The sequence below is a fragment of the Alligator sinensis genome, unplaced genomic scaffold (assembly GCF_000455745.1).
Source record: "Alligator sinensis unplaced genomic scaffold, ASM45574v1 scaffold1373_1, whole genome shotgun sequence".
In the NCBI taxonomy this organism is placed as follows: domain Eukaryota; kingdom Metazoa; phylum Chordata; order Crocodylia; family Alligatoridae; genus Alligator; species Alligator sinensis.
The window spans coordinates 206,354-234,250 of NW_005842808.1; the positions used below are offsets into that span (position 1 = coordinate 206,354).

General features: G+C 40.6%; 1 protein-coding gene across 11 annotated transcripts in view; it reads left to right on the forward strand.

Annotated features, from left to right (window-relative positions):
- The window catches only part of SLC23A2 (solute carrier family 23 member 2), an 80,993-nt gene that overhangs the window by 22,083 nt on the left and 31,013 nt on the right, over positions 1–27,897 (forward strand). For 5 of the 11 annotated variants that reach the window (XM_025191309.1, XM_025191312.1, XM_025191307.1 and 2 more), the window contains 2 exons: positions 11,525–12,078; positions 20,143–20,241. In XM_025191309.1, coding sequence (XP_025047094.1) covers positions 11,974–12,078; positions 20,143–20,241 — 204 coding nt within the window. In that variant the 5' untranslated portion in view covers positions 11,525–11,973. Of the gene's footprint in view, positions 1–3,763; positions 4,593–11,524; positions 12,079–20,142; positions 20,242–27,897 lie in introns of those variants that run through there. The other 6 variants (XM_006035148.3, XM_025191303.1, XM_025191305.1 and 3 more) reach the window with 4 other exon arrangements.

A 27,897-nucleotide genomic window follows, 5' to 3' on the forward strand; every position in this document is an offset into this window, starting at 1 on the left:
TTTCAGATTTTGTACTGTTTAACTTAATTCAATTAAATGCTGATCTCCCAAATACTGTTTGCCATCTTTGAAATCTACTTCTGGAGTTAGTTTTGTAGGCTTCCCACTTGATCTTTCATTAAAGTCTCATCTGCAGGTGAATTTAATGCATAGTATGTTGCAAAGCAAAAAGAGATTGAACAATCAAGGATAATAAAGCGGTTTGGTGGGAGAGGGTAGTCACATATTGAAACAGTCAAGGATCAAAAGAAAGAGAGTACGAGAGATAAAGTTGTAGAGAACATAGTAGTGGAGACAGGTTGGTTCTTTGTAGAGCTGGGTGAATTTTTTTGGTGAATCATTAATTTGCTGAGATTGCTGATTGTTTAGTGAACTGCTTCCCAATCTTTTGTGACAGCGAACCACTGACACACCTCAAAATTTCTCGTGGCCCAGCATTCACTTTTAGCTTCAGATTTCGAAATGAAGAGGGTATGGTGAGGGTAGTATCATATGGCCTGTTAGCATGGCCTGGTAGAGGACAGCTTGGAAACAGTTGTTTCACTGGCAGTTTGCTTTTGCTTTTGCTTTTGCTTTTGCTAAGCAGTGCTTAAAAGCTTTAAAGTAAATATTATGGAAAACTATTTTTGTTTTGAAAGGCATTGAAAGCAAACAAATTGTAACAATTCTTCTAACCAAAGAAGGTTTTGGGTTGAAAGCTAAGGCTGTGTGAAGCTTCGGTATCCGATTCGATTTGGAGGAGATTCGGCCCAATTCGGGGATCAAATCTCCAAATCTGAATCGAATCAGGAGACCAATTAAAAGCTCCGAATTGATTTGAAGCATCTGAGTCTATTCGGAAAAGCTTCAGAAAAGATTGGGCCACTGCAGAGATTCAGCCATAAACTAAACAGGCAGCTGACACAGCTGCCTTCAACTGGTAAGTCTGATGGGGAGGGAAGCAGCCTGGGGTAGGGAGGGGCTGGGGCTGGGGCTGGGGCAAGCTGCCCAGTTGATGCGCATTACTTGGGGAGGGGGCCAGGGGTGTGTGGGATGTGGGCACAGCAATGCTGGGAGTGGGGGGCTATGCCCTGTTGCTGCTTGCTGGGGGGGGGGCATGCAGGCACGCCTCACTCTTTGGATGGGGGCAAGCAGCAGCGGGCATTGCTTCAACTTCCAGAGCCCCCCACTCCCAGCGTTGATGCAGGCATGGTAGCACTGGGAGCAGGGACTAGGCCTTGCCGCTGCCCAGAGTGAGCCGTGCTTGCATCGTGCCCCCCCCCCCCCCCCCCCCGCTGGCTAGGCTGGGCGGGGCATGGGACCAGGCTGGGCACCAATGGAGGTTTCTCCCTCAGCTTCCTACGCTGGGGCAGAGGCAGGCACAGCTGGAGGAGCAGTGGGAGAAGCCCCCATGGGTCAGACAAATCCGAGTCGAATACTTCCCTATTCACACAGGCCTATTGAAAATGCCTTTGGGAAAAGTTGTCCTTTAGACTAAGCTGGAAAAAAGTAGTTTAAAGTTTAAAAATAGTGTTAGTGCAAGAACCTAATTTTATGTGCAGCCCCAGCAAGATTGAAAGACTTTCAAATAGACAAATCCCTTTGCTCGCCTGGAGCAGTTTTTGGGATATGGATATACACTACTAAATTATGTATTTATATGGTCTCAATTTAAGCCCCTGTCATTTCTTGAGTCTTCGGAGGAATGCTGAGTGTAAGACATCACCTTTGAAAGAGAGGGTTTCCAGTCCAGTATTCTCTTCATATAACATGTGTTTAGTGCATATTGGTCTTCATTAATCTCATACCCATGTGGTGGAGAGTTACTTTACATAAAGTCTGACAGCACAGCTGCAGATAGCCTTGCCAACACTTGAGCTGGAATTTGGGTTTTGAGCTTTTGGGGACAGGGTCTTTGTTGTACTTGTTGCAGAAAATGGTAAGCAGATTTCGGAGCAGCATAAATTGCTAAAATAGATCTTAAGCCCTGGGTTTCAAATGCTCATAACTTGGGTGTAAATGTTCATCTTCCAATAGAAGATTTTCACTTGGCAATCCTGAATGTCAAAAGCTGTAGGAGGTGCAAGCTGTGAAGTAACAGTAGGTAGAATTTGTTATGGCAGGGCCCAGAGATAAAGGCCTCATTGTGTTAGGCGTTCTTCAGACAGAATGAGAGGCTCTGCCCCAAATACTTTACATATTGAAGATCAAGTTTTCTTGCTTTCAGTGAACTGGCAGGAACTCCAGTTTTTTTTGTTAAGAAGAAGCAGCTAATGCTCATGCAGCATAGCTTTAAGTATTTTATGATTGTATTATAAATTGTGCATAAAAATCTTATGGATTTCTGTGGGACTTGATATTATCTTCATTGCTATGACAACAAGCATCAGCACCAGTGTTCCCTTTAAGCTGAGTGCTGATGCCGCACTGCCAGGTGCACCTGTGTGGCCGTGCAGCTTAGAGGGAACACTGATCAGCATGTCTGTAGAGAGCAGTTGTGGTCGTATGTAGCCAGAGTACTATGTAAAAGGTGACTTGGACTAGGAAGATGGAGCATGCATCACTATCTTGGAGTGTATTTTTAAAAATTTGTGCTTAGGTTAGAGAAAAATAAATGCAGAAATTGGGTATGACTGGTTTGATGGTTGTCTAAACCAGTAACAATCAGAAGGAAGTTGCCATTCCATAATTAGCTAGGGCTTGCCTTGCTTTTTCATTTAATTGGCTATTGGGCGGGGGGAGGTGCTATGCTGTAAGTAAACCTGACTAATTAGAGCCTCAATAAAATTTCATAGATTTCATAGACATTAGGGCTGGAAGGGACCTTGGAAGATCTTCGAGTCCAGCCCCCTGCCCAAAGCGCAGGAAGTCAGCTGGGTTCATAGGATCCCAGCAAGATAAGCATCCAGTTTGCTCTTGAAGACGTTCCATGTAGGCGCTTGAACCACCTCCGGCGGCAGGCTGTTCCAGACCTTGGGGGCTCGGACAGTAAAGAAATTCTTCCTTATGTCCAGCCTGAAACGGTCTTGTAGTAGTTTATGACCATTTGACCTAGTCGTCATCCCTTGGGGCGCTCTGGTGAACAAACGTTCCCCCAGATACTGGTGGTCACCCCTGATAAACTTATAGGTGGCCATCAGATCACCCCTGAGCCTGCGCTTTTCCAGGCTAAAGAGCCCCAGGGTTCTCAGCCTGTCATCGTAGGGTCTGCTTCCCTGACCTCTCATCATGCGCGTGGCTCTTCTCTGGACTCTCTCAAGCTTCTCCACATCCTTTTTGAATTGTGGAGCCCAAAACTGGACGCAGTACTCCCGCTGCGGCCTCACTAAGGCCGAGTACAGGGGGAGAATGACGTCCCGGGATTTGCTTGAATGATGACCCCCAAGTCTCTTTCTTCCTTAGTGCTAGCCAACATAGCACTGCTGAGCCTATAAGGATGCTGCGGGTTTTTCTTCCCAAGGTGGAGAACCTTGCATTTATCGGCGTTGAACACCATCAGGTTCTCATCCGCCCACTTGCTGAGCCTGGATCACCCACCTGTCTTCTGGTGTGGATGCTTTGCCCCGAAGTTTGGTGTCATCGGCGAACTTGGTCAGTCCGCTTCTGACTCCAGTGTCCACATCATTAATGAAGATGTTGAACAGTATGGGTCCAAGGACAGAGCTTTGGGGGACCCCACTGGTCACAGGACAGCACGATGAGTGACTTCCATCAATTACTACCCTCTGGGTCCGACCACGGAGCCAATTTTCCAGCCAGTGGATCGTGGAGGACCCAAGGCGACAATTGGCCAGTTTCTCCAGTTGTTGGCTTCACTAATTCAGGCAGTTCTAAAACCACTCTGATCAGTTTAGGTCCATGTCCATTGGAAATGGAATCTCTTCCAGATTGTCCCTTAGCATCCACCCCAGCACCTGCTTGGATTTTCTCTGGCAACTCATATGGCCCTTGTACACGTGACGAATATCGCTGTAATTTGTTACATGGCAAACTAAAATACATCAGATGTGTTTTACTTTGCTACGTAAAAAAGTCAGTTAAATTGAAATACTCTGACAAAGTTACAGAATTTAATTTAATTTAATTTAATCACAATATGCCCCCCAAACGTGTGCAATTAAATTGCTAAAAAGGGCAATTAAACTGCTAAAAGGGACAATTTCATTGCGTATACAAGGGCCCATAGGTCTTAGTCTGAGTTGCCTCCTGCCCATCTCTTTGTAAATGTCTTTTGGCAGTCAAGTTGTCTGGGACCGTGTGTTACAGTATTATGGAGCAGCATTGTCTACTTGACCTAGTTACCTTTTGGATCATACGTAGCAGACTGTCCAGTGTTTTTGTTACTCAACCAAAATTTTTTTTCAGCTAGCTGCTGGATGTAGCATCATATGAAAGCATGTCTTTAATTGGAGTCCATGATACATCCTTCTCTGAAACAGTGGTGCCATCTTGTTAACATGGAATGTTGGCATGCTGATGATGAAAGATACCCAATGACATTTTCTGCTTTCTGTCAGCTTCCAAACTATATAGTGCATAGGAGCAGGTGTTCTACTCTACAAGTCCCTGAAGTCCATGCAGCAAAGATTTATTTTCAAACTTTGTAGCCTAAGGTCAGTAGAGATATAAACTTTCTGGAAGTTTTGAAGTCATGGGGGGAAAAACATTATTTTTTCCCTGTTTCTGGGGGAAAAACCTGAAATTTTGGAAAAAATTGAAATGTATGCAATACTTATTTGCTTAGCACCCTTTATAGCTCTAACTTCACTTTGTTACTTTAAGAACATAAAATGTATTATGTATAACTTGGTTTGCTTACAAAATTATCATGTTTGGTATATTTAGTGAATTTTAAAAGCATAGTTTATTCAGATAATAATTACAAATTTACTAATTGAATTTACTTTAAAATGTTTTTAATTTTTGTTGCAAATAGAGCTACAAGCTGCTGAACTCTAAGGAAACTAGCATCTCTTAGTTTTTTTACCAGTTTATGAGAAGCAGGCAAAAATTAAAGTTGAAAATAGAAGAAACCATCAACATTATAGTAAAACCCAGAAAGTTATTCTGTATTCTGGACTTAGTCTCCTCCACAGTGTCAAGTAGATACAGAAAGTACTCCTTTCTAGAAAAAGAGTTGAGGGAAAAAAAGTGGGGGGAAAAACCCCAAGATTCATTGAATACCAATTTTGCTATGTTAAACTTTGTCTAATCAGTCTCAGTTTCTAAGCTGTCACTAGCAGCAGTTTCTGCTTCTTCTAATCCTTCATTTTTATCATCTTCATGGACTTCTGAAAACTCAAGGTTTGCCTGGATTGAGACAAGCTTCTCTACTCTTTCACATGTTAGTTTATTTCTTGATTTGGTATGAGTATTTCCAAACATAGACCAGTTTTTTCACATGCTGCAGAAGATGGAGGCAAGAAGCAAGAGGAGACAGAAGCTGTGTCGTGCAGAGGCCTTGCCACCACATTGCAGGAGGGATATGCTTGGCAGTCCCAGACTGCATTCCTGGACCAAATACCTAAAGATGTTCTGTATTCTACAATATTTGAAAGTACCTTTCCAACATCACATCTGAAGTGTGTTGCTTGTTTTGTAATCCAGTCAAATGCAGTAGCAGTGCTGTCACCACTAACATTTCTGCCTTTGAATCTTGGATCCAAGAGATTTGCAGCAGCACGAATTGGTTAGCAACAGAATTCTTCCCGTCTGTTAATAAAGTTTTTCACTTTTCTTTCTTCTGTACTTGTAAGCAGAGATGCACTTAGTTTCTCAAAAATAGTTGATTTTATCTGGGCCATTTGGTAAGGAATGGCTGACAAAAATTCACTGTCCGATTCGGATGCAGTGATTGCTGAAGAAATTGGCTTTAGACTCTTCAGGGAGTTCTGCAGCTGAACCCAGAAGACATCCTCATCAAGTGCAGTGTTCTTTGCGCTTCTGGGTACTTTAAGATCCTCAGTTATTACTGTTTCTTGAAGGCTTCTTTGTTTTTTAGTAAACTTTCAAATGAGATCATCACTCCACCCCATCTAGTTTTACTACTGAGGTTGTGTGTCACTATTATATTCTTTGCATTCTTTTCTTCCTGCTTCTTCTAAAGACTGCAGCTACAATATGAGTAGCTTTTACATGCTTCATAACTTCTTTTGCTTTTCTATAGATCTTGTGCAGAATGTCCAACTTCATGATGTCATTGAGAAGCAAGTTTAGCCCATGGGATGCACATTCTGTTGCAGTAGTATGTGGATATTAGGGCTGTGTGAAGCTTTGGTCCCTGATTCGATTTGGTGGAGATTCGACCCAATTTGCTGGCCAAATCTCTGAATCCGAATCGAATCAAAGGACCCTTTAATCTCTCCTAATCAAATCGGAACGTTCCGAACCGATTCGGAAAGATTTGGAGATTCGGACATAGGCACAGCTTTAAATGTTTTTTTTCTACATACCTCTAGGTACCAGGGGCTCATGAATTCTGTGATTCTGGGGCTCACAGAAGTGTCTGAATCGCTGATTCTCCAAATTAGCATTGAATCTTCAGATTCAGATTTGGCTGAATTGAATCGGGGACAGTGATCTTAATCAACTAATCGAATCACTGTCCCTGATTTGGGCCGAATCCAAACCAAATAGGGCCCGCTTTGCACACCCCTAGTGGATATTTATCCATTATGATCTCCCATGCTGCTTTCAAGTTACTTGCATTGTCAGTCAGCAAAGCAAATACTTTACCACGTCCAATCTTCTGTAGGACTTCACACATTTTACTACTGATATACTCTGCAGTATGCCTGTTCTTTCCTGTTTCAGTGCTTCTGTAAAAAAAACAAAAAACAAAAAACTGTTTGAGGTGTTATCGCATAGTTTGATTCCTTCTCCCCACACATTTGTCCATCCATCTGTAAGTACTGCAAGACAACACAGTGCTTTGTTGAGTTTTCCTTGCACAGATTACATTACACATTCATATTCTGTCTGTAAAAGAGACTTGCTCAAAGAATATCTGCTGGATGGTCATAGTAATTTAAAAGCTTCCTGCCAGTATGCAGTTTCAGTTCTTGACAGTGGCGTCATCCCAGAAGAATATATTGGTCTGGCAAGAGCTTGATCAGTTTTTTTCCTGGTTGTCAGGTGTCATCTTGTCTACAAATGAAGCTACTGAGAGTCTTTTGTATACAGTTGGTTGCAATATTTGGTTACTTGAGGATGTTGATTGGGCAACCCTTTGCGATGCTGATGTAGAAGAAGCAGCTGCAGCAGCAGCAGTAGGAGGACTTCTGGATCGAAAATCTTGGAAAGAGCTACTTGCACCTTCATCATCATGATCTATCTCCTCCTCACACCCATGAAGGATTTTTTAATGTCTGCCGGACACTTCTTACATGCAAAGCTGTGTTTGGCCATCCTAGTAGCATTTGGAAATGCATATTTCATTTGACAGTATTTGCAAATTACATTTGTTTTTTTCTCAGAACAACTTGCAGTATGGAAATGCTTCCATATGCTAGAAGTTGGTCACACCATTTTGCTGAGGGAGAAAAAAGAAAAATGTGTTTTTAGTGGCTAGCTTGCATATATAATCACTAAGCTACAGCATGTACAAATTTAGTAATGGAGGGAGGAGAGGCCTCCTCAGAGTTAACTGTGAACAACTTCCCTGCCCTCCAGCCTCATCTCACTGCTAAGGTTGGGTGATTTGTCACAAAACATCAGATTATTAGGAATTCAATTATGAATTACATAGGTTATGAAAATTATACTAATGCAGCTAAAATATAATATACTAAATTAAGAGAAATTTAAACTCTTACCTTTCAATAAAGAAGTATACATTCTTTTAGCTCCTTTGTGCTACTTCTGTACTTGTGGGGCTCTCAAGGTCACAGAGCCAGGAGGAGGCAGGTTCCTTTCAACTCCAAAACCTTTAGACTTGCTCTGTCTCCTCTCCTGAGGCTTTTGAGCAAGCAGGACAATAAGCTCCTAGTTTCTCATCTCTACAGGAACGAATGGATGCTGCTGCCAGTGTCCACTTCCAGTCCTTTGCGGGGTAGTCAGGAGAACAGGAACAGATCCACCAACCTCTAGATCAAAAGTCAACAATAGAGGAAGTCAACAAGCAAGGAAGGCACTGAATCCTTCCTTCTCTTGTGAAAATGACAGTGCCCCTGGGGGCAGAAAAGTATCTTGCTCTTGCATTTGAGAGTTGTACTGTACTGCTCGTCCTGGGTGTGCAGGAATTGTAATGATCTGATACTATGGATAGTCTTACATAAAAGCCTTCCTGTTACATAGTTATTAGAAAACATTTTGGGGGAGTAAAGGGTAGCAGTATGTGAAGACCTTGTCTTAAAAATTGTATTCATCATTCTAAAAGAAAGTATTTCATAAGAGGTTTCTTTAATTTTTTTTATTCCAATTTTTCAGAAAAAACAGGAGAAATGTTATTTTCCAATATTTTTTTTTCTGTTTTTTTCCAGGCCTTCACATTTCTAAAGGTCAGAAAATTCCAAATCCATATCTAGCTACTTAATTGCAGTGCATTGGGATCTTCCAGCTGCTGGGCACTTGCAACACTGACATGCTTTTAAAAGTCAGGCAGTTGTTACTTTAGGGCTCTGCATTTGTTTCATATTTGTATTAAGACCTAAGTGTTGTTACCTTGGATCTATTCAAGTTTTAATAGCTGATTATAGAGCAGGCTGAGGTGTGTATCAGGTTTGTGCAGGGGTAGGCAAAATGCGGCCCGCCAGGCCATTCTATTCAGCCCGTGGGACCCCTAAAAATTTAGAAAATTAACATTCATCTGCCCCGGGCTGCCTGTCACGTGGCCCTCAGTGGCTTGGCAAAACTCGGTAAGCAGCCCTGCACCCAAAATAATTGCCCACCCCTGGGTTTGTGGGAGAAGTCAGCTAGTTAAGAAACAAAGGAAAAAGAAAATGTCACCTTGTAATGTGTAAATTAGATGTTCTTTTTCATCTCTGAAGAGGTTTCCCCTGATTCTGAGTTTCTTATTGTGCAACTGGTAGAACTTGAGGTTTCATTGCTCCTTTAAGGTCAGCTTGCATTGAGCCTAAGCTCCCAGTCTCCTCCTTTCTCAGGGCAGCGAGCACAAGGGCCTTATAACCTGTGTGCACGATACCCAGTTCTTTAGGGTGTGTTGATACCTCACTCCTCATTTACATCGGCCAGCCCAAAAGCTTTAGTCTTCCACGTTCTCTGTTCCCTTCACCAAGAGCAAAACCACTTTCTGTAGCAGTGGAGGCTCTAGCCAGTATAGGGCAGTCCCTCAACTTCCAACACTAAGATGAGATAAACCAGGTACAGCAGTGGCTATAGTACATCCTACCTCTGGGATCACTTTGTCCTTTTGAGTCCTCCTCTGGTTCTCTCCCAGACCAACCCAGTGTAAGTAACAGTAAAAACAAAAAAAAATAATAATAATAATAATAATTTCTAGAATGCCATGTGAGAGGAGCTGAATACTGCTTGAGAAATTTTTCAGAAATGCAACTTACTGGTCTAGTCTGGAGTCTGTGATACTTAGCTTTTTTTTCTAATAAAGCTTCTTTTCAGAATTTAGTAAATATGTAAGTACCATAAAGTTACTCTTCCTTTTAAAAGCTGTGAAAAAATTGCACTGGCTCCAAGTCCTACAACAGCTAACGCGCTCTGTTGTGAAAGCAAGAGCTTAACATTCGAAGCCAGCATGCTGCTGACTCCAAAATGGAATGAGTTTATGATTTCATTCAGAAGTGGTACACAATTGGAAGTTATTTGAGAAGGCAGATCAAATGAGTTTGTGGGCCTTTTTTTTTAAGTCTGAGTTTTAATAAACTTTGTATTCAAAAGGTGGTGAGCCTTTCTCCTTCTCCACTTACCAATATTTCCTAAAAGGAGATTTGCTACTGTGATGATAAACTTCCTAGAAAAGAAGGCAAATATTTTTAATTTTTAGTCTAATGTTCTTTTTTCTCTAGTTTATAATGGGTTCTTTCAGTCAAGTGGGAAAAGCAAGAATGACATTTCTAGTATTTTTGTTGTAATTAATCATTCAAAGCAGAAATAAGTCAAGCTGCAGTTGTTCTAAAGAATTCATTAAATGCAGTTTTTTCCTTTAATGCCACACACAGCAGAGTGGACGATGGAACTATATGAATACCACATTACTTAACTTGTAATATGGTTCACTCTCCATTCTTCCCCCACCCCTCTCCAAACCTTTTATGCTCTTTCTGGTTTTAGATATTTCTATTGAAAGATCTTCTGGTTCATTTCAAATCAGCACTTTGCACCTGTCTGGGGTGAAACTGAAACTGCATACGCATCTTGAGCATAAAATCTAATTAGCCTAAAAGATTGAAGCTTTTCACAAGACTTCTCTTTGCATCTGTTCCAGTACTTTTCTGCGAAAATTGGCTGTTAGTTATATTAATGAACATTTTATAGTCTGGCTTCTCAGTTCCCTACTGTAAAAAATAAAAATTAAATTTTTTTTTTTTTAAAAAATTAAAAAAAATTCAAAGTTCTGAAATGTACATAGTAATAAAAATACAACTTTTGTGCCTTCTCAAAAGGGCAGTCCATGTTTGACATCATTGCTTCACACCTCATTATTAGAGGTGTTGAGCTGGTGCAAAGACGGGACATGACAGAATGAATAATAGTATATGGAGAAAGTCTGCGTGCTGTTTTTAACTCTACCTCTGACATAAGTAACTTACTTTTTACTTCGAAGATTAGTCTGCAGGCAAAAGTAATCGGAACTCTTGGGGAGGTAATATCTTTTATTAAACCAACTAGATCGCTGCAAAAAATTCCTTTATTTGCAAGCTTTTGGGCATGTGCGTCCTTCCTCAGGCATAGGAGAGTGCAAAGATTGTAAAAAATTTCTCTCAGGTGGAAATGAAAATTCAGATCTCACAGGAGAGCAGAGGGTGTAAGATCTCCTGGTTGGAAAAAATCATTTTATGCAAAATAGGCTCAGATACAAGTTGGAGCAGGCTCCTCTGCAGTTTGAATTTTCATTTCCACCTGGGAGAAATGTTATAATCTTTGCACTCTCCTATGCCTGAGGAAGGGCATGTGTCCAAAAGCTTACAAATAAAGGCATTTTTTTTGCAAGCATCTAGTTTGTCTAATAAAAAATTTCACATCCCCAAGACTTCTGATAGCCCTTAAATGCACGAAAAATGTAATTCTATATGGAAAATGGTCAGTTGCAAACAATTATTCTCGTTTTTGAATTGTAACTGGATTCTTACTGCTGTGGTGAATTGATATTGTTCTCTGGCTTGCTTTTAGCCAAGCTTGACCTCTCTTAGTTAAATTAAAAAATATATAAGTATTCTCATAGATCAGGACAGCTTTCAGAATAAGGTCGGAAAATAGTACATTAACTATGGTCAGTGAAGACAAAGGTGTTGACTGCTGGGTTGTGATAGCCTTTTCACTTCTAGTTCTTCTTTGATCCAAGGAAGCGGAATTGTAGAAGATCCTTGTTAGTTTGTGAGCTTGTTTGCCATTGTTGTTTGTTATATCCTAGGTTGGGAGAAAATTAACAGCTTGGATGGTGTTGTCTGGAAGGACCCAGTGCTGGAAGATTTTAAATTGCTAGCTGACAGGGAAGGAACCCTGAGGTTGCTTTTCTCCGACCCACTGGAAGAAATCCTGATGATAAATAATATCAATGTTTTGTGTGTGGTATTGTATAACAAAGCTACTGAGATGCACTTGCAGCGTCCGTGACTCTTCATAATGCGTTATGCTAGTATCTTACAGTATCATTCTTTAAAAAGATTTAACTGGTTTCACTTCTTCGTTTCTAGGTGCAATCGACACCATCGGCACTCGTAGAACCTAATGTTCCAACAGGACTACTTGGTGCTTTCCTAACTTCCCTCTCTATCAGAAATAGTCCTGTTGCTGTATAGCTTCAGATTCCATAAATTTCAGTTTAACTACTATATAAAAGTTATTAGCAATCTGGAAGCAATGGGGATTGGTAAGAACACCACGTCTAAAGCAGTGGAGACTGGAAGCTCAACAGAAGGCAAATATGAAGATGAGTCTAAACATCCAGCTTTTTTCACTCTCCCTGTAAGTAAAAGTTTCAAGAACTTTTGTTTTGTCATAAAACATTTCTGTCATCTTCAGGTATCAGGATTAGCAGAAGCTTAAGCACAGTGCCAGGATATTCACAGAGGCCTTCTAGATGTTGAAATACTGAGTGGTATAGGACTAGAAAGGGCCTCTGGGGCCATAGTCTACTCTCATGGAATCTCCGCTCTCTGTTTCACTTCCTTGCAATGTGGTCAGGTCCTTTGCATGCAAAGTTCCTCGGTCCAGCAATACAAGTCTCTTTGGGAAAAGACCCCTGTCCGATGGGTCGCTTTAGTCCTTGCAAAGTCTCTCTCGGGCAGTGCTGGTAAAGATAATCTCTCCATTAGTCTGTTGCTGTTTTGAATTATCTTCCCAATCATTTGCTTAATTACTTCTTCAATTGAAGCTTTTCCAAAAAAAATATTCATAACAAAGTAAAATGTCAAGTATCGGATTTGTCTAATACTTGCTTTGTACATAAAGGGTTATAATACAAAAACTAATCCAGTTTAATTGCAACTGGACATTTGATGTCTTTGCTTTTCTGAGGTTTACTAAATAATGATATGGCATACTTGTCACAGTTCTTGCAGTTCTAGGGAATTTGACTTTGTATGTGCGCGTGCACGTGTGCAACTTCTATTTTTGCTATACTGTGCGCCTATTAAACCTAAATTACCGTTGCTTCAATTAGTGTTCCCTTTCAAAACCTGGCTATCCAGATCAGAGTTAGTAGAATTCACATGTCTAGTAAACTTGGTCCAAATCATTCTTAAGTTTGAGTTGTGTCATGGGAAGGGGCACAAAAATGTAATATGGCACCTTCTAAAAGAATAAGCTGCTTAGAAGGGTGAAGTGTCAGGAGACTGGTTGGCTGCATATTGAGTTTGGCCTGTCTTGGCAATACAACTGGGATTTGAATATGTGTGCTCTTTTCTTCACTTGTGTTTTGAAAACAAGAATACGTAATTGCATTTGCAAAAGTAACCTTTGACTAGAAAGAAAACTTAGCTCCAACCAGTGAACATTCCTAACTGAGAATTTACTGACGATCAGTTAATACATAAGATAGTGTCTGGTAATTCTCATGAATACACAAAACTAAGTTTGAACCATTTCCCATATCGCAGTTTACTGTAATGACAGCAAGGTGTACACACCACTTAAGCAAGTAAAACAATGCAAATGCTTCAGCTGGGCACATTCAGATGCCCAGTGGGAGATGGGAATTGTCCTATATTGTGTCTCCAATATAGGTTATGTGATATGAATGACAAAATTAAGCACAAATAAATTGCTTGGCATAAGAGATTTATGAAGTAAGAACTTAGTGATAAAACTGTCTCTTATTTTATTATAGGGGTTTGTTTTTCCCTTTCCAATTGGAGGAATCTTTGAAACAGTGGGGGACAACCTTTTTTGGCTAGCATGCACCCTTCCCAGATGCCATTCCAATCCCCTTCCCCTGCTTGATCAGCTGCTTTGCCTTCTGCTTCCTGCCCTACCTCCCCTCCCCAATCTATCACCTACCAAAGGTTGGCCACCTCTGCTTTAAAATATCACTTAGAGTTTTCAGATGGAAGGAATGACTTGGTCCAAGAACGAGTAGAACTGGAAGGAAGAATATTAGAGAATTCCTTTGTGTTGTCCCCTTGTTATTTTTCCACTTGGTAAAATGTTTCCTAGAATAAAGCAATGTACAAATATGTTATTGGCTTGTCATCGTGGTTCAACTGTCTCCCTCTTATTCCCATACAACTACCCATATATATTAAGCAAGATGATGACACCTAATGATTACTTCCAACACTGCAGAGCTTGAGTACTGCTCGAGATATACAATTTTTCAAAAGTCAGGATACTAACTTTGTTTCAGTCATTACAGCCTCATTTAGAAATAGGCCACAAGATAAATAGTTAATATAGGCAGTGCCATGAGGATAAGAGCTTTTTGAAAATAAACCATAATACTGTTTTTAAGGTCTGTTGTAAAATATCAGCCTTGTAGAAGCCAAAAGGGTGTCATACTTCTTTTTTTTCTAAAACAAATGCTTGGAATTAATGATTGAGTCTTTCATAATTGGTCTTGAGTTACCTGTTATTATCTTTGCACAGTTGGTGTGAAATCCTGTCACAAGGCTTGATGGAATAATTGCACACACAAATGTGAACGGTTATCCTGAGAGAAATTATTTCGTGCTTTAGAATCATAAAATAACCTCTTTATATTTGTAGGCTCACCATGTGCTTGCTGTTATGTAGCTGTCTGAGCAACAGGCCATTAAATAGATGGTAATGCAGTTCCCCAACACCACTGTATAACCAAAAATGCTTGAAAGGGCAGGTATCCCTAGCTGTGTCAGACATAGTAAAAATCAAGTCCTTTATAGGACACGTGAATACATTACAGTTCCTAAGAACTGCTTGGACAAAGTGGCTGCCAAAACTTGATACCAAACCCCAGGAATATGTAATGCATTCTACTCTTGTGTCTGTTTTCAGGATTGAGATAATTAAACAAAAGCTGTTGTTCCCTCCTTTTTGTTCTTAATTTCATCTTGATTGCCTGCCTAATCCAGGGGCAGTGATGAGTTGGAATATCAACAGATAGCTTAGTGCTGCATAAAATGAAGAAAGATTATCCCATAAAATGGAGAGAGATTATTTTTAGAGATCATAGTTCTCAAATGCCAGAGATGTAGCCAGTAAGTCTTAGTTTTAGGGTCAAGGGCTGGTTTTGATCAGTCTCAGAAGGAAGGGGTGCGTGGTGTCCGGAGCTGTACATACTTTGTCTTTATTACTATCTAGTACCATCTTCCAACTCTGCCTGACATTCTAGCATTTTTAGTTGGCTCATTTTCTTTATCACTGCCACAGAGGTGGTTTTATTTTAGTCAGAGTTATGCAATATTGGATTAATTTCATTCTGTCTTCATCCTTTCCTGCAACTTTGATCTTTCCCTTCTCATAATTCCTTCACTCATGTTCTAAAGACTTGTATTGTAGACACCATCTTCCCAAGTGAAAAATGGTAGATAATATATCTAAGATAGATAAATCAATCTTAGATATAGCAATATATATCTGAAAAATATAATGTATTTATTTTTAAAACATGTTAACATCTTGCAGCCACTCCCCCACGAAGGTGCCAGCACAGTAGTCAGCTTTGCTGTCTCATTGTGCTGGAAACAGGAATTCTCATTTATGTGCCCTCTAGAACATGACTGCTCTTCATTAGCAGGACAGCTAATTTATTAAAACAACTTGGTTGAAGAAGCATGGTATGTTATGAATATTTCCACTGTTTTGGTTTATTTTACCCCTAGGTTCTGACACTACTATTGAAGTCGTTGTGCCTTGGTACTTGACAACACCTTTGTGGCTCCCTGGTTGCCTACAAAAATTGTGTTTTTGAAAGGTCTCGAAGTGTAGACCGTCATGAACTGGGTTAGTGTGTTATGTTAGACTCCTACTAAGGTACCAATCTATATGCTCACACGTGGCTACGGTTCAGGTTTGCGCTCGGTATTCTCTGTTAATTCTTCTTTTCAGCGTAATTCCGAAGTTCCTGCACAGACAAAACATCCGTTAGTTTTAACTTAGAATATGTCTTTTTGTTAATATGGCAAACCTGTGTGTTCAGCCCCAAATGCCACATGTCATGTTTGTTTGGACCTGAAGGCAGATCATGGTGCTGTTCCATGCATCTAAAAGCATGTTTGTTAAAACATAAGTGTTGATTGCTGGATATTGTAATGGATATTGGAGAAACTGGCCAATTGTCGCCTTGGGTCCTCCACGATCCACTGGCTGGAAAATTGGCTCCGGGGTCGGACCCAGAGGGTAGTAATCGATGGAAGTCACTCATCGTGGTGTCCTGTGACCAGTGGGGTCCCCCAAGGCTCTGTCCTTGGACCCATACTGTTCAACATCTTCATTAATGATTGTGGACACTGGAGTCAGAAGCGGACTGGCCAAGTTCGCCGATGACACCAAACTTTGGGGCAAAGCATCCACACCAGAAGACAGGCAGGTTATCCAGGCTGACCTGGACAGGCTCAGCAAGTGGGCGGACGAGAATCTGATGGTGTTCAACGCCGATAAATGCAAGGTTCTCCACCTTGGGGAAAAAAACCCCGCAGCATCCTTATAGGCTCGGCAGTGCTATGTTGGCTAGCACCATGGAAGAAAGAGACTTGGGGGTCATCATTGACCACAAGATGAACATGAGCCTGCAATGCGATGCGGTGGCTAGTAAAGCGACCAAAACACTGGCTTGCATCCATAGATGCTTCTCAAGCAAATCCCGGGACGTCATTCTCCCCCTGTACTCGGCCTTAGTGAGGCCGTAGCTGGAGTACTGTGTCCAGTTTTGGGCTCCACAATTCAAAAAGGATGTGGAGAAGCTTGAGAAAGTCCAGAGAAGAGCCACGCGCGTGATCAGAGGTTAGGGAAGCAGACCCTACGATGACAGGCTGAGAGCCCTGGGGCTCTTTAGCCTGAAAAAGCGCAGGCTCAGGGGTGATCCGATGGCCACCTACAAGTTTATCAGGGGTGACCACCAGCATCTGGGGGAACGTTTGTTCACCAGAGCGCCCCAAGGGATGACGAGGTCGAATGGTCACAAACTACTTCAAGATCGTTTCAGGCTGGACATAAGGAAGAACTTCTTTACTGTCCGAGCCCCCAAGGTGTGGAACAGCCTGCCACCGGAGGTGGTTCAAGCGCCTTCATTGAACACCTTCAAGATGAAACTGGATGCTTATCTTGCTGGGATCCTATGACCCCAGCTGACTTCCTGCCCTTTGGGCGGGGGGCTGGACTCGATGATCTTCCGAGGTCCCTTCCAGCCCTGATGTCTATGAAATCTATGATATCTTATTTTGGTTTTAAAGTCTTTAAATTATTGTAAAATAAACCTCGTTCCTTTAAAATTAGATCATGTTCAGGCCAAGAAAAGGATTTGTGTGTGTGATTTTTCTAATCTTGCGTAACTGTTCTGACAAACCTTAGATCATTTTAACCCAGAACCTCAGAAGAAATTAACTTTCCGAATCTTTGTGGGTTACAGTTGAATTGTTTGCCAGCTTGTCCACACAGTTGAGAAGTGAACTCCTCTTTCATCTTCACAGGTTGAATTCTGTCTGCTGTTTCTAGCTAGAGTAAGGATTGGGTTCTCAGTGTTCAGTAATGTTTTCTCACCTGTGGAAACTGTTAACACAGAAGCTAAAATCTCCTGTGACTTCTTACCTAGTTGATTTTCATCTTAAAACATTAGGCTGTACTTAAAACATTCGGTTCAACTTAAAACATTAGGCTTCAAAGAAGCTATAAAATGGTGTTGGTTCACTTTTGCTTTACCAGTCCATGAGCAGAAGATGATAATGGTCTGAGTCAGTGCCTACTTGAACAAGCAAGCTGGATTATTATAGGATCCTCTGAAATGGCATGCATTTTTATCAGAGAAAATTTCCACTGAGGAGAAAAGGAGTTAACATGTCTTTTCAGCATATGCAGTGCTGGTTAAAGTCCTGAAGCTGAATCAGTAAACAAGAAAAATTAATCAATTTTTGCCTGCAGTTCAACCAACCCTTCCTGTGCTCTTTTTTTTTTTAAATGATTGTTTTGTTTCTAATCAACCCCCTGATTGATTGATTGATTGCTAGAATCCCATAACCTGATAGTATCAGTTTGGAAAGTCTGTGGAGTTAAATATTAAATGAAAACATGGGGAGAAAGCGGAAATAGAATGGTCTTTATGGAGCCAAGTAACAAGTATAAAGATGAATTGATAAAGGGCCCTTTGGCTTAATCTTACTGTTCATAGGGCCTTAATAGTTTTCTTTTTGTGTTTCTGTTTTGTCTTTCTAATTTGCAGATGTAGTATCAAACCCATAAGCTGGGGCATTTTTATGTGTTTATTTTTTTGCGGGACTGTTAGCAGCACTAGAAATGCTGAAAACTACGATTCATGTTGTATACATGTAATTTCAAGCATAAAGTAAGGATTGGTTTATTCAGAAACTCAATTGATTATCACAATATACACTTAAGTTAAAGTAGTCTCCTGCTGCTTACATGCCTATAAAAAGACCAGTGTTTTATATTATTCAGATAATTAGTATTTGTTCCATAACTAGAAGCCTGGAATTTAATAACAGATTGAAATACTTGGCATCCTGTTTCTGGTTTATTAAAGGTTTTAAGGAAAAAGCAAGTAATCCTCTACACAAGTCAGACTGGAAAATGTTTCCCATGTGCTTTGACATTTTATTGAATAAGCTATCTAAACAAGATGGATGGGGCTCAGGAAAATTCACACCATTGACTTCACAGTGGTATATTAAAATATTCCATAATGAAAGGAGACTTAATTTTCGAAGGCTTACTTTGCTCCTCCTGAGGACTGTAGTCGAACTTAACCAAATCTTTCCCTTTCCTTCTTTTGAGGAAGCCAAAAATTCTCTATATTCACTGAAGTTCAGCTAAAACTATTTTTGAATTCATGATGACAGACCCTATTTAGTAAAACCTCATGTTTAGCTACTGCATTACATAGGTTTGATGAGAGAGACTGATATTTAAGATCAATCTTCTCTTAGCAAAATAATTTGGTGGTATGTCACATACTTTGAGGATGTTCTTTTAAAAAATGGTGGTCATTGGTGCAACTATATTCACAGGGGTATGCAGTGAGGGATCTTGGTACAGTACATTTTGTATATTGCTGTTCAGTGTACTCTTCCCTTTGAACAGGACTTTTTCTGTAGCACTTTTTTGTATATTCCCCCTTCAGTTTTTTGCTTGTGTAAATGAGCATGACAGCTGAGTTGTCCCATATGGCACAGAGATTCTGTACAGATAGGTGTCATGTTGTTGCATTTCTGGGTGAAATCCTGGCCTCATTAACTTGAAATCTTGAAGCCAATAACTTTGCCAATGGGGTCATAATTTTATGAATCTATTTTATTGCATCCTAATGTGAAGTAGCTGGCGTAAAATTTTTAGTTGAAAAATGTAATTTTTAATATATTATGGAGAGTTAATGTCTTCCATAGAGAAAAATAGCAAATTAGCTCCCGTCCTTATTGCTTTTCAGTATTGTCTCTGCTATTTTCTGTCCCCAGTGCTAACTTGATAACTCTGCACGTGTTATCTTTGTTCTGCTGTGGAAGATTAATAGTAAGCGCTGTATTGATTGCAGTTTGGGCTTCAGTTTGCACATGAACTTCAAATGACTAGGACTTGATATCCTTGATAGTGGAAGAGAGGCCCTTTTTTATACACTTGCACACTGTTCACAGGTTAAGAAAAATAAATAATTCCAGTAACAAAAGTGGAGGCACTGTAAGGGGTTTTAACAGAATATTGCAGCAGTCTCCACATACCTTTACACTGAGACAAAAGGATATTTAAAAGCAGGAGACTTGAACTTGGATTTTTTCTTTTTTTTTTGTAAATCATCAACTGATGAGGGTTGAAATGCGAGTGTGACTGACTGTGTTTATCTGTGTTCTCATTGGTTTTGGAAACTTTCTTTGATTCACTGCTTCTCCTTGTCCCCATATCCTATGGCAGAGCTTTCCAAACTGTGTGCCGCGACACATTAGCGTGTCGGCGGCAGTGTGTAGGTGTGTCGTGCGAAATGCAGAAAATTTTGCGGAAGGGCACCGCGGAACTCCCTTACTCGCGTCTGCTTCCCTTGGCCCCTCCCCCGGAACTGAATTACTGTGTCGCGAAATGATGCCTGTCTAAAAAGTGTGTCACCAACATGAAAAGTTTGGAAAGCTCTGTCCTATGGTATAATCCTAACTACAGTTTGGGTATAAGTGAACAGTAATCTTAATGCCATAATCACATTTTATTATCCAGGATAATGTAGAGCCTATTTAAATTCTACAATGCTCATTACTTGGTATTTTGTTCTGAAGTTGATTTAATTCTTAATGTTGATTAACTCGCCATATTTTCAGCATTGCTTGACATAAAACAGGGCTGCGCAGTAATCTTCATCTTTACCAAGCTAAAATAGTTGTGTGGGGTTTTTTTCTTTTTAAGGTTGTGATAAACGGTGGAGCAACATCCAGCGGTGATCAGGATACGGAGGACACAGAGCTCATGGCAATCTACAGCACAGAAAATGGCATAGCTGAAAAGGTACATATGTAGAATTTAAATATGTTATACAGCTAGTACTGCTGTGATCTTCAGACAGACTCCCATCTGTTGTTTCTCTGTCTCATGGTGTTGTCATTAGTTCTCATGATGGCAGTGCTGAAGTACATTGACTTGGATTAACTTGGGAGTTCACCTTCATGTGGAGTCAGACCCTAGGTTGTGGGAATTCAAAAGCTGAGGTGCAAACATTTAGGATGCTAAAGTGTGCAGACAGCTTTCTTAATGCCTCATATGCTGTTTTTAGTAGCTTTCAACAATTTTTGGCCTTTTTATGTGATCTGTACCTCCAGAAATTTGTATCCTCTCATACAGCTCTTCTGTTTTGAAAGCATTTAGGACTGATAAAATGGATTGGCTCAAAGAAAAGGAAACAGAAGACCATAGGCTTTTCCCCTCTGTGCAAAGCCCAAGTTCCTGTGGGTCTTGAGGTTACAAGATCTTGATGCCAGTAAACTACAGAGCTGCAGCAGAAGCAGTCCCTTGTTGCATGCAGCCAGACTAAACTGGAACAGTATCTGCAACCCTTGTGCTTTTTCTGAAGTGCATTTTGGCAAGTGAGGTGGTATGGTTGAATGCCTACCAAAGAGGAATTTAAAGGGACTGGTTGTACATAGAGCCTGTTTTTTTGCCTAGTTTCTGTATGCAAAGCTATGCTAATTCCAGTAGGTTGGATTCCTTAGCTGTGCTCTCAAATTGAGGACATGGGTAATTTTGAATCTTTACATGAGTCTGTGGTAAGGTAACGACGCTTCTGATTATTGATGAAAGGTATTCAGACACTTTTGGGACATGGCAGTTTTGGGCCATAATTTCATTTTCTTTCTTTCTAGAATGTTGTGGAAATGAGAATTATAGGAGAGAAATGCTTTCCAACATATATCTCCATATTAAGGCTGTAGTGACGTGTCATCCTTTTCACGTTTCTCATATGGCCAAGTGTATGATCCTTCCTCTGAGTAGAGGACATTTTTATTATTTTTTCAAAGCATTATGAGTAAGGTTGAGGTCCTTCATATGGCCCATTAATGTTTTCTGCTAGTAGACTATTAACTGTTCAGACAGACTCCCATCAAAAGGACACCAATCGGCTTGGTTTTGATTTTCCAGCATTTATCTAAATTGTCTCATCTCACTATCTGATTCATAGATGTTAGGGTCGGAAGGGACCTCAATAGATCATCGAGTCCGACCCCCTGCATAAGCAGGAAAGAGTGCTGGGTCTAGATGACCCCAGCTAGATACTCATCTAACCTCCTCTTGAAGACCCCCCAGGACAGGGGATCTGCTTCTTGTCTGTCTCTGTCAAAGAATGTACAGATAAGAGGTCTTCCAGTCAAATGAGCTCTGAGTTAGGCTTTGTCTAAACAAACTTTTGCTCTAATTTAACTTGAATAGCTCAGACTGATTACATTAAACCAGTATGAGTCTTTGCTGATTCTGTTACTTTGGACTATAAACAGTTGATTTCAGTTCATCATATGTATATTTCGCATAAATTCAAATTATAGTTCAGGAAGCCTGCATTAAGTTCAAGACCGTGCATCAGCACAGCTGCTTGTTCCAATGTAATGATATCTCTTTAAAATTGCACCTTTAGATTAAAACCTTCTCATCGTTAACCAGCTAAATACTTGGCTCACATGTGGAGCATGGCAGTAACTATAATAACTAGCCAGGAGCTTGAAGAGATGATAATGATTTTCTTTTGCTCTTCCAGGAAAGAGAGAAATATGTTGGGCAAATCACTCTTTTAATCGATTAAGGGAAGTTGAGGACATTCACATAACAGGTTTTCTTGAACTTGCTCCTTGCATTAGGGATGCACATCACCATACCATCCATATACAATGTAATGATCGCACTGTGCTTCCATGAGAGGGAGAAGTGGTGGGCAATAGCAACCTTTACACGGTCCATGCTGTCAAGCATGCCACAAAGTTGGGTGCTGCTTGTCAAGTGGCCCATGAGAGTAGCAGCTCAGTTCTGAGCTTGTAGATGACCCTAACAAACTTCTGCAGTACCCATAGAGATTCAGTTCCATACCTTGAAGATTACTTGAGCTGGTTATGTTAAAGGTGTTAGATTATATCTATGTGGGTCATGTGGGTAGTGGATGGTATGGTTGTGTTTGGGTGAATTGGTTCTGTCAGGAACTGAGTTAAAAGATTGATCAGGTTTTTTGTTCTGGTAGACATGCTTTGAGAGAGATGGTCATTTATTTATAAGGACTTAAATATTCTACACCGTTTGCATAGGGTAGTTTGTGCCGAGGAAACATTAAGAATGTATCACACACAACATCACACTCTTTGAGTAAGTTCCCCAGTGCTTATTCAGCTGCACAACATGAATTTCTAATATGGGTGAGATCTTCCCATTCATGGTTAATGGTATTATTTCCCTGCCCGCCCCCTCCAGAAAGCCGAGAGTTGGATAGCACAGGATGATGAGCAACAATTCAGGAAACATGATATTCCAGCAAAATGATTAATAAGATGATGGCAAATATTAGCAGTTTTTTCTATTTTCTTTTTATAAAAGGACCCTACAAACACTGATGGTGTTGTCACTGTCTGTCCTTTGAAGTTGTTTTGCTGGTGATAGGGGAGACTTTCAAAGCCATAAGTGGGAGTTTGACATCCACATCCAAGTGACTTCCTTTAAAATCTTGGCCTCTTCCTCAGGTTTACCACTGCCTATTTTTAACCTAAATTTGAAACAGGACTTGCAGCCTTATTTCATGATCAGTGTTGGATTTGAAATGTGCTTTTTTTTGTTAGGAAGGCCATAATTAACGTTTTTGGAAGGGTGCTTTGTTAACTATTAGGGGTGTATCTGAGGTAGTTAGACAGCTGTGTAGATCTGCTTCTGTAACACTACTTGGTTTGCTCTTTGAAGTTCTGAGGTGTCATAGTAATAGCTTTGAAAGGCTAATAGCTTACCAGTATCATTTTGAATTGCAGTCTATTTCAGAAGGATGTTATCATTGCTGACAAAAACATCTAAAACACCAGCCCCCCCACCCAAAGACCTAGGGATTTGGATATAGAAAATCTGGTGGCTTTCTGCTGTGGAGGCTGAGTTATTTAAGAAGAGTGTCGCTGTGATTCTTGTCATTCCTCCTATCACTTAAGTTGGTTAATAGCGTAACTCGTTAAACTCCCGTTTTAAATATGGTTCAGTAAAGAGGTATTTTGACACCTGGCAAGTTGCAGGTTTTACCTGATGTTGATACTGGATGCTATAGACCATGGCCGAAGTGAAGTCTACCTGTGGTAGCAGTTAAAATCTGATAAACAGATTTATCAAAAATTGACAGTTGAATTGCACAACTAGATTAGAGGTCTTCAGATTTCAAAGCATGTATTTATCTGTCTTAATTATATTTTTATCTCTCCTCCATGGTTCTCATGTGTTGCCCCTTCTTACTCAGTTTGAAGCCAAGATAATCATGTGTAGCAACGATAATATTACACTTGACATTCATTGTTCAGCTAGCCCTGTGCTGTTCTGGATATTTTTCTGATTTTTGTACTGTGCACAAGCAGGTTTTCTCAATAATATGTTACTTGGCCTATAAAAACTTTATTCACTAAAGCCTACTCAAATTTAGACTATTTAGTATGACTTGAAACACACAAACTAAAAGGAAAGGACTTTATCAATTATCCATTTACTGTTAGAAGCAACTGTTGCCGTATACAATATCCTGTATTGTAAGCATATATTGTATTCGTCACCTTAGCAGTAGCATCTGTATAAATCCTGGTGGTTTTTGTCTCTTTTTCCATTCCTCAGCATCACTAATTAAGAACAAACAAAGGCACACTAAAAATTGCTTAGCAATGATGACTACAACTTGCATAATCTGAGCAGAGTAACTATATACACACTAGTCAGTTAATAGTCTGTATATAGGACCTTTAAATTAATTGACACATGTTGGCTTAAGTACTAGCCTATTAGCAAGAGTAAAAATGAACTGGGGTGACCCTCCAATATGAACGGTTGTGAATTGCCTAGCATATAATTGACATACTTGTTGTCATATTATTTAAACTACTTTTAATGCATGTTACTACATTTCTTGGGTTTGTTTATCTTTTCCTTTGGGGTCCCTTCTACTTTAATTATTTTATTTTAATAGCTCATGGTACTTGCCTCTAGATAGTTTACATTGTGTATTTCCTCTTCTTTTTTGTCATGTTTGCCTCCTTTTGTTCCTGCTTTGCTCTCTGTAGGTCTGCACTCTATTTCCTCTTCTCTTCTGTTTTTTTTCTGTTGGTGTCGTTTCCTTTGCCCCAAAAAGCTGTTTTTCAGTAACTTGTTTAATCAGTCTCTCATTCCACTACTCTACTGCATTGACTTGTATTAAACTCCTCGTGTTGGACTTGAAAAACTTAGCAAGTACTGATCAGCCAGGAGACTGAATCAGTGGACTATACCCACCAGAGAAGCCAAGCTCCACATGGACTGGCTCCTGGATCCCTACTAGCATGCTCTCTTTGCACTTAGTCTAAGGCTTCAGCTTTCATAGCCATCACCTGGTAGAGGTGTGAGGTTCCCTGTTTTCTCCTCCTTCAAGACCTCTTGTCTGTGGCAAGGTGATAGAGCTGTGTCCTACAAATACAACTGTGCTCCACAGTCCTACTCTGTCTTCCAAGCCCTACTTCCTTCTCAGTGGTGTGTTCAATGAGTCAATAAATAGATCACGGGGCCTGCCTGCAATTACTCATTGTTCTTCCTGTCTCGGGCGGCTGGAGCCGACCGGAGGATTGCTAATTTAATCGGACGTCAGGCGGGCCGGCGATGGAGAGGCGAGACAGCTTATTGGTTTTAAAAGATTGCTTTTACTTACGCCGCGTGGAATGGCAGCGCAGGCCTTGAGGTAGCTTGCGTTGTCACGGATAGCAAAAACGAGTTGCGAGTTAACGAGTTTACGAACGAAAAGGAACCTGCAGGATAGTGGGGTACGCGTAGGAGACGGGGGGGGGGGGGGGGGGTACGTCAAGGACCCGGTGACGGGGAGATATTGGTGGGTGATCGGTCCACCAAGTTTCCTCCATCACGCTACAGAGTTATCCGTAGTTACTCTGCCGCGTGCTCAGAGGTCTCCGACTTGGGTGGAAGTTGCATGAACTTTTATATGTCCGGAGTGGCCAATAACGGACTGCTAGGTAGGAATAACTAATGAGGCGGAACATGACCAAATTTGGGGTAATGGCTCCATGCGGTCTATTGTGACATGGACACCTATTTGATTTGCTTCTGACACTTCCAAACAGCAGGATGTGACCATTTAAGTGCCACCCACAGAATCCTAAATACCACCAGCAGAATTAAGGAGTCAGGTGATTTTCACCAGGCCACTGCTTAGCAAAGAGTCAAGGAACAGCAAAGATGTTGGCTCGCTGCAGATTTAGGACGGTAACAATTGTATTGTTTTCCCTTGTTGCATATTAGATAGGGCTTTACACTAATTGTGGGTCTAGCCCATTCACTTTCTGTAAGAATGAAAGCTTAGGTTATGTAGAAGTTGATGATATATGCCCTTGGACAACTTCATGCATCATGTACTCATGACTGAGTGGATTTCTCAAGCCCAGTGACTCAGCTGTTGTTTGCAGACAAAACCAGACAGGATTATAACGATAGTTGAAGACTCCTTCAAAAATAAAATAATCTCGGCAAGTATGCCAAGTATGAATTTAGAGGATGAGAAATATTTTTGGTTTACCAGGGATATAGAATGATTAAGACTTGTACTTGTCACAAAAGATATTGGATCAGATAAAATGCTGCAAGTTTTCTGATCACTCTGCTTAGACTTAGACTTGGACACAAAAGCCTGTGTGAGCGAACCCCTGGCACATAGATCTCTGAAATGGTAATTTGGGACAAACCACTTGGAGCTTTTAATGTATAGTATATGCTATGTCACCTACCCTTGCTTGACCTCTTATGGTTTGCCACTTAGTAAATCTAAAGTGCTTGTCTCCGTTGTGTTTTCATAATGGGGTGTCTGTTGCACAGCAGCTATCCTGCTGTAAAAACGCACCATGTTTTCATCAGTGAAAACATCACCTTAATGGTGCTGCTGGTCTGTCAACTGGAAGAAAGAAGGAACTGTTCTTCCTCGGTGACCCTAAGCTGTGCCTTTTGCTTTAATAGAACAGAAGTGCTCACTTGAACAATTGCTTTGAGCTGGCCTCTAGGCTAGTCGTATCGTTTTACTCGATCCGTACCTCTGAAGTCTCCATTCTTCCACAGGCTGGTGTGCAACTTCCCTGAGAAGTGAAAATGTGGCCCGAGCAGTTGTGTGTTCTACTAAATCTCCCTGGTGTGTAAAGCCAATGTCATGGACCAGTTGATTCCTATAAACTGTTAGAGGGTAAATTAAATGGTGTTTATTTAAGAGTCATACTTGGATGCATTGCAGTAAAAGTGAAAAGGGGAGAACGCTTAACCTGAAGTCACGAGTCTGGCAGAGTTCCCAACTTGGTTGTAGGCTTCCTCACATGAGTTTGTTCAGTTCAAATGGGAATTGGGGCAAGGTAGTAGTTGCATAAGTTATCATCCAGGGCTTAAAATGATAGAAATCAAATTTCTTCCTCCTGCTGTTGGCACTGAAAAGCACCAAGGTGTTTTGTTCTCAGCTTTAAGTCTCCTGTGTGGAAACTAATCTTTTACGCTATTTACTAAGAAGTATTTTGAAAACAACTGTGTTGCTTTTGGAAACTTTGCAGAATATGTGGGCAGGCTGGAAGATATGTCAAGACATGTAGTTCAGTGTTCAGTCATTTGCCCACCTTCTCCAAACTAGGACATATTCGAGTATGTAGGCCAGATTTGGATCTCAATTATTATGTAAATCCAGAGTAATTTGGTTGGGCTGTGGTAAATCTACCACCGAGTTGCTCTGATATAACTATATCAGTATGTTTTTCATTAAGCATGTTGGAGGCATGACTTATGAGAAAAGGCTGAAAAAACTAGGGTTGTTTAGCCTGCAGAAGAGAAGACTGAGGGGGGGATTTGATAACAGTCTTCAAATACCTAAAGAGTGATTAGAGAGAGAAGGAAGATGAGCTTTTCTCTGTGGCTGTAGGGGACAGGACTAGACGCAATGGCCTCAAGCTGTAGCCGGGGAAATTAAAGCTGGAGATTAGAATGAGCTTTGACTATGAAGGTGTCTGAGCATTGGAACAAGCTACGTAGAGAAATTGTGGAATCTCCATCCTTGGAGGTTTTTGAGAGTAGATTAAACAAGACTCTGCCTTGAGCAAGGAGCTGGACTAGTTGGTCTTGTGAGGTCACTTCCACCCTACTTTACTAAGATCCTGTGGGGTAAAAAGCAAAAATCTGGTAGATAAAAATGGGTTGAGACAACTCAAAGCAGGCGTAGGAAGTAATTATTATAACGAGGAACTCCCTTGTCCTCAGTTAAGATCTATTATGTAAGTAAAACCATTTTACGTTGAAATGTCCGTTGTTGACTGTTTTTCTACGTACTCATTTTTCACGCTCTCGTTTTTTATATGTATATACACAAACAAGTCTATCATGATAATCTCCGTTTGCTTTGGTGTAATTTGCTGCCAGACCAGTTATATCACAAGTGAACAATTATACTAT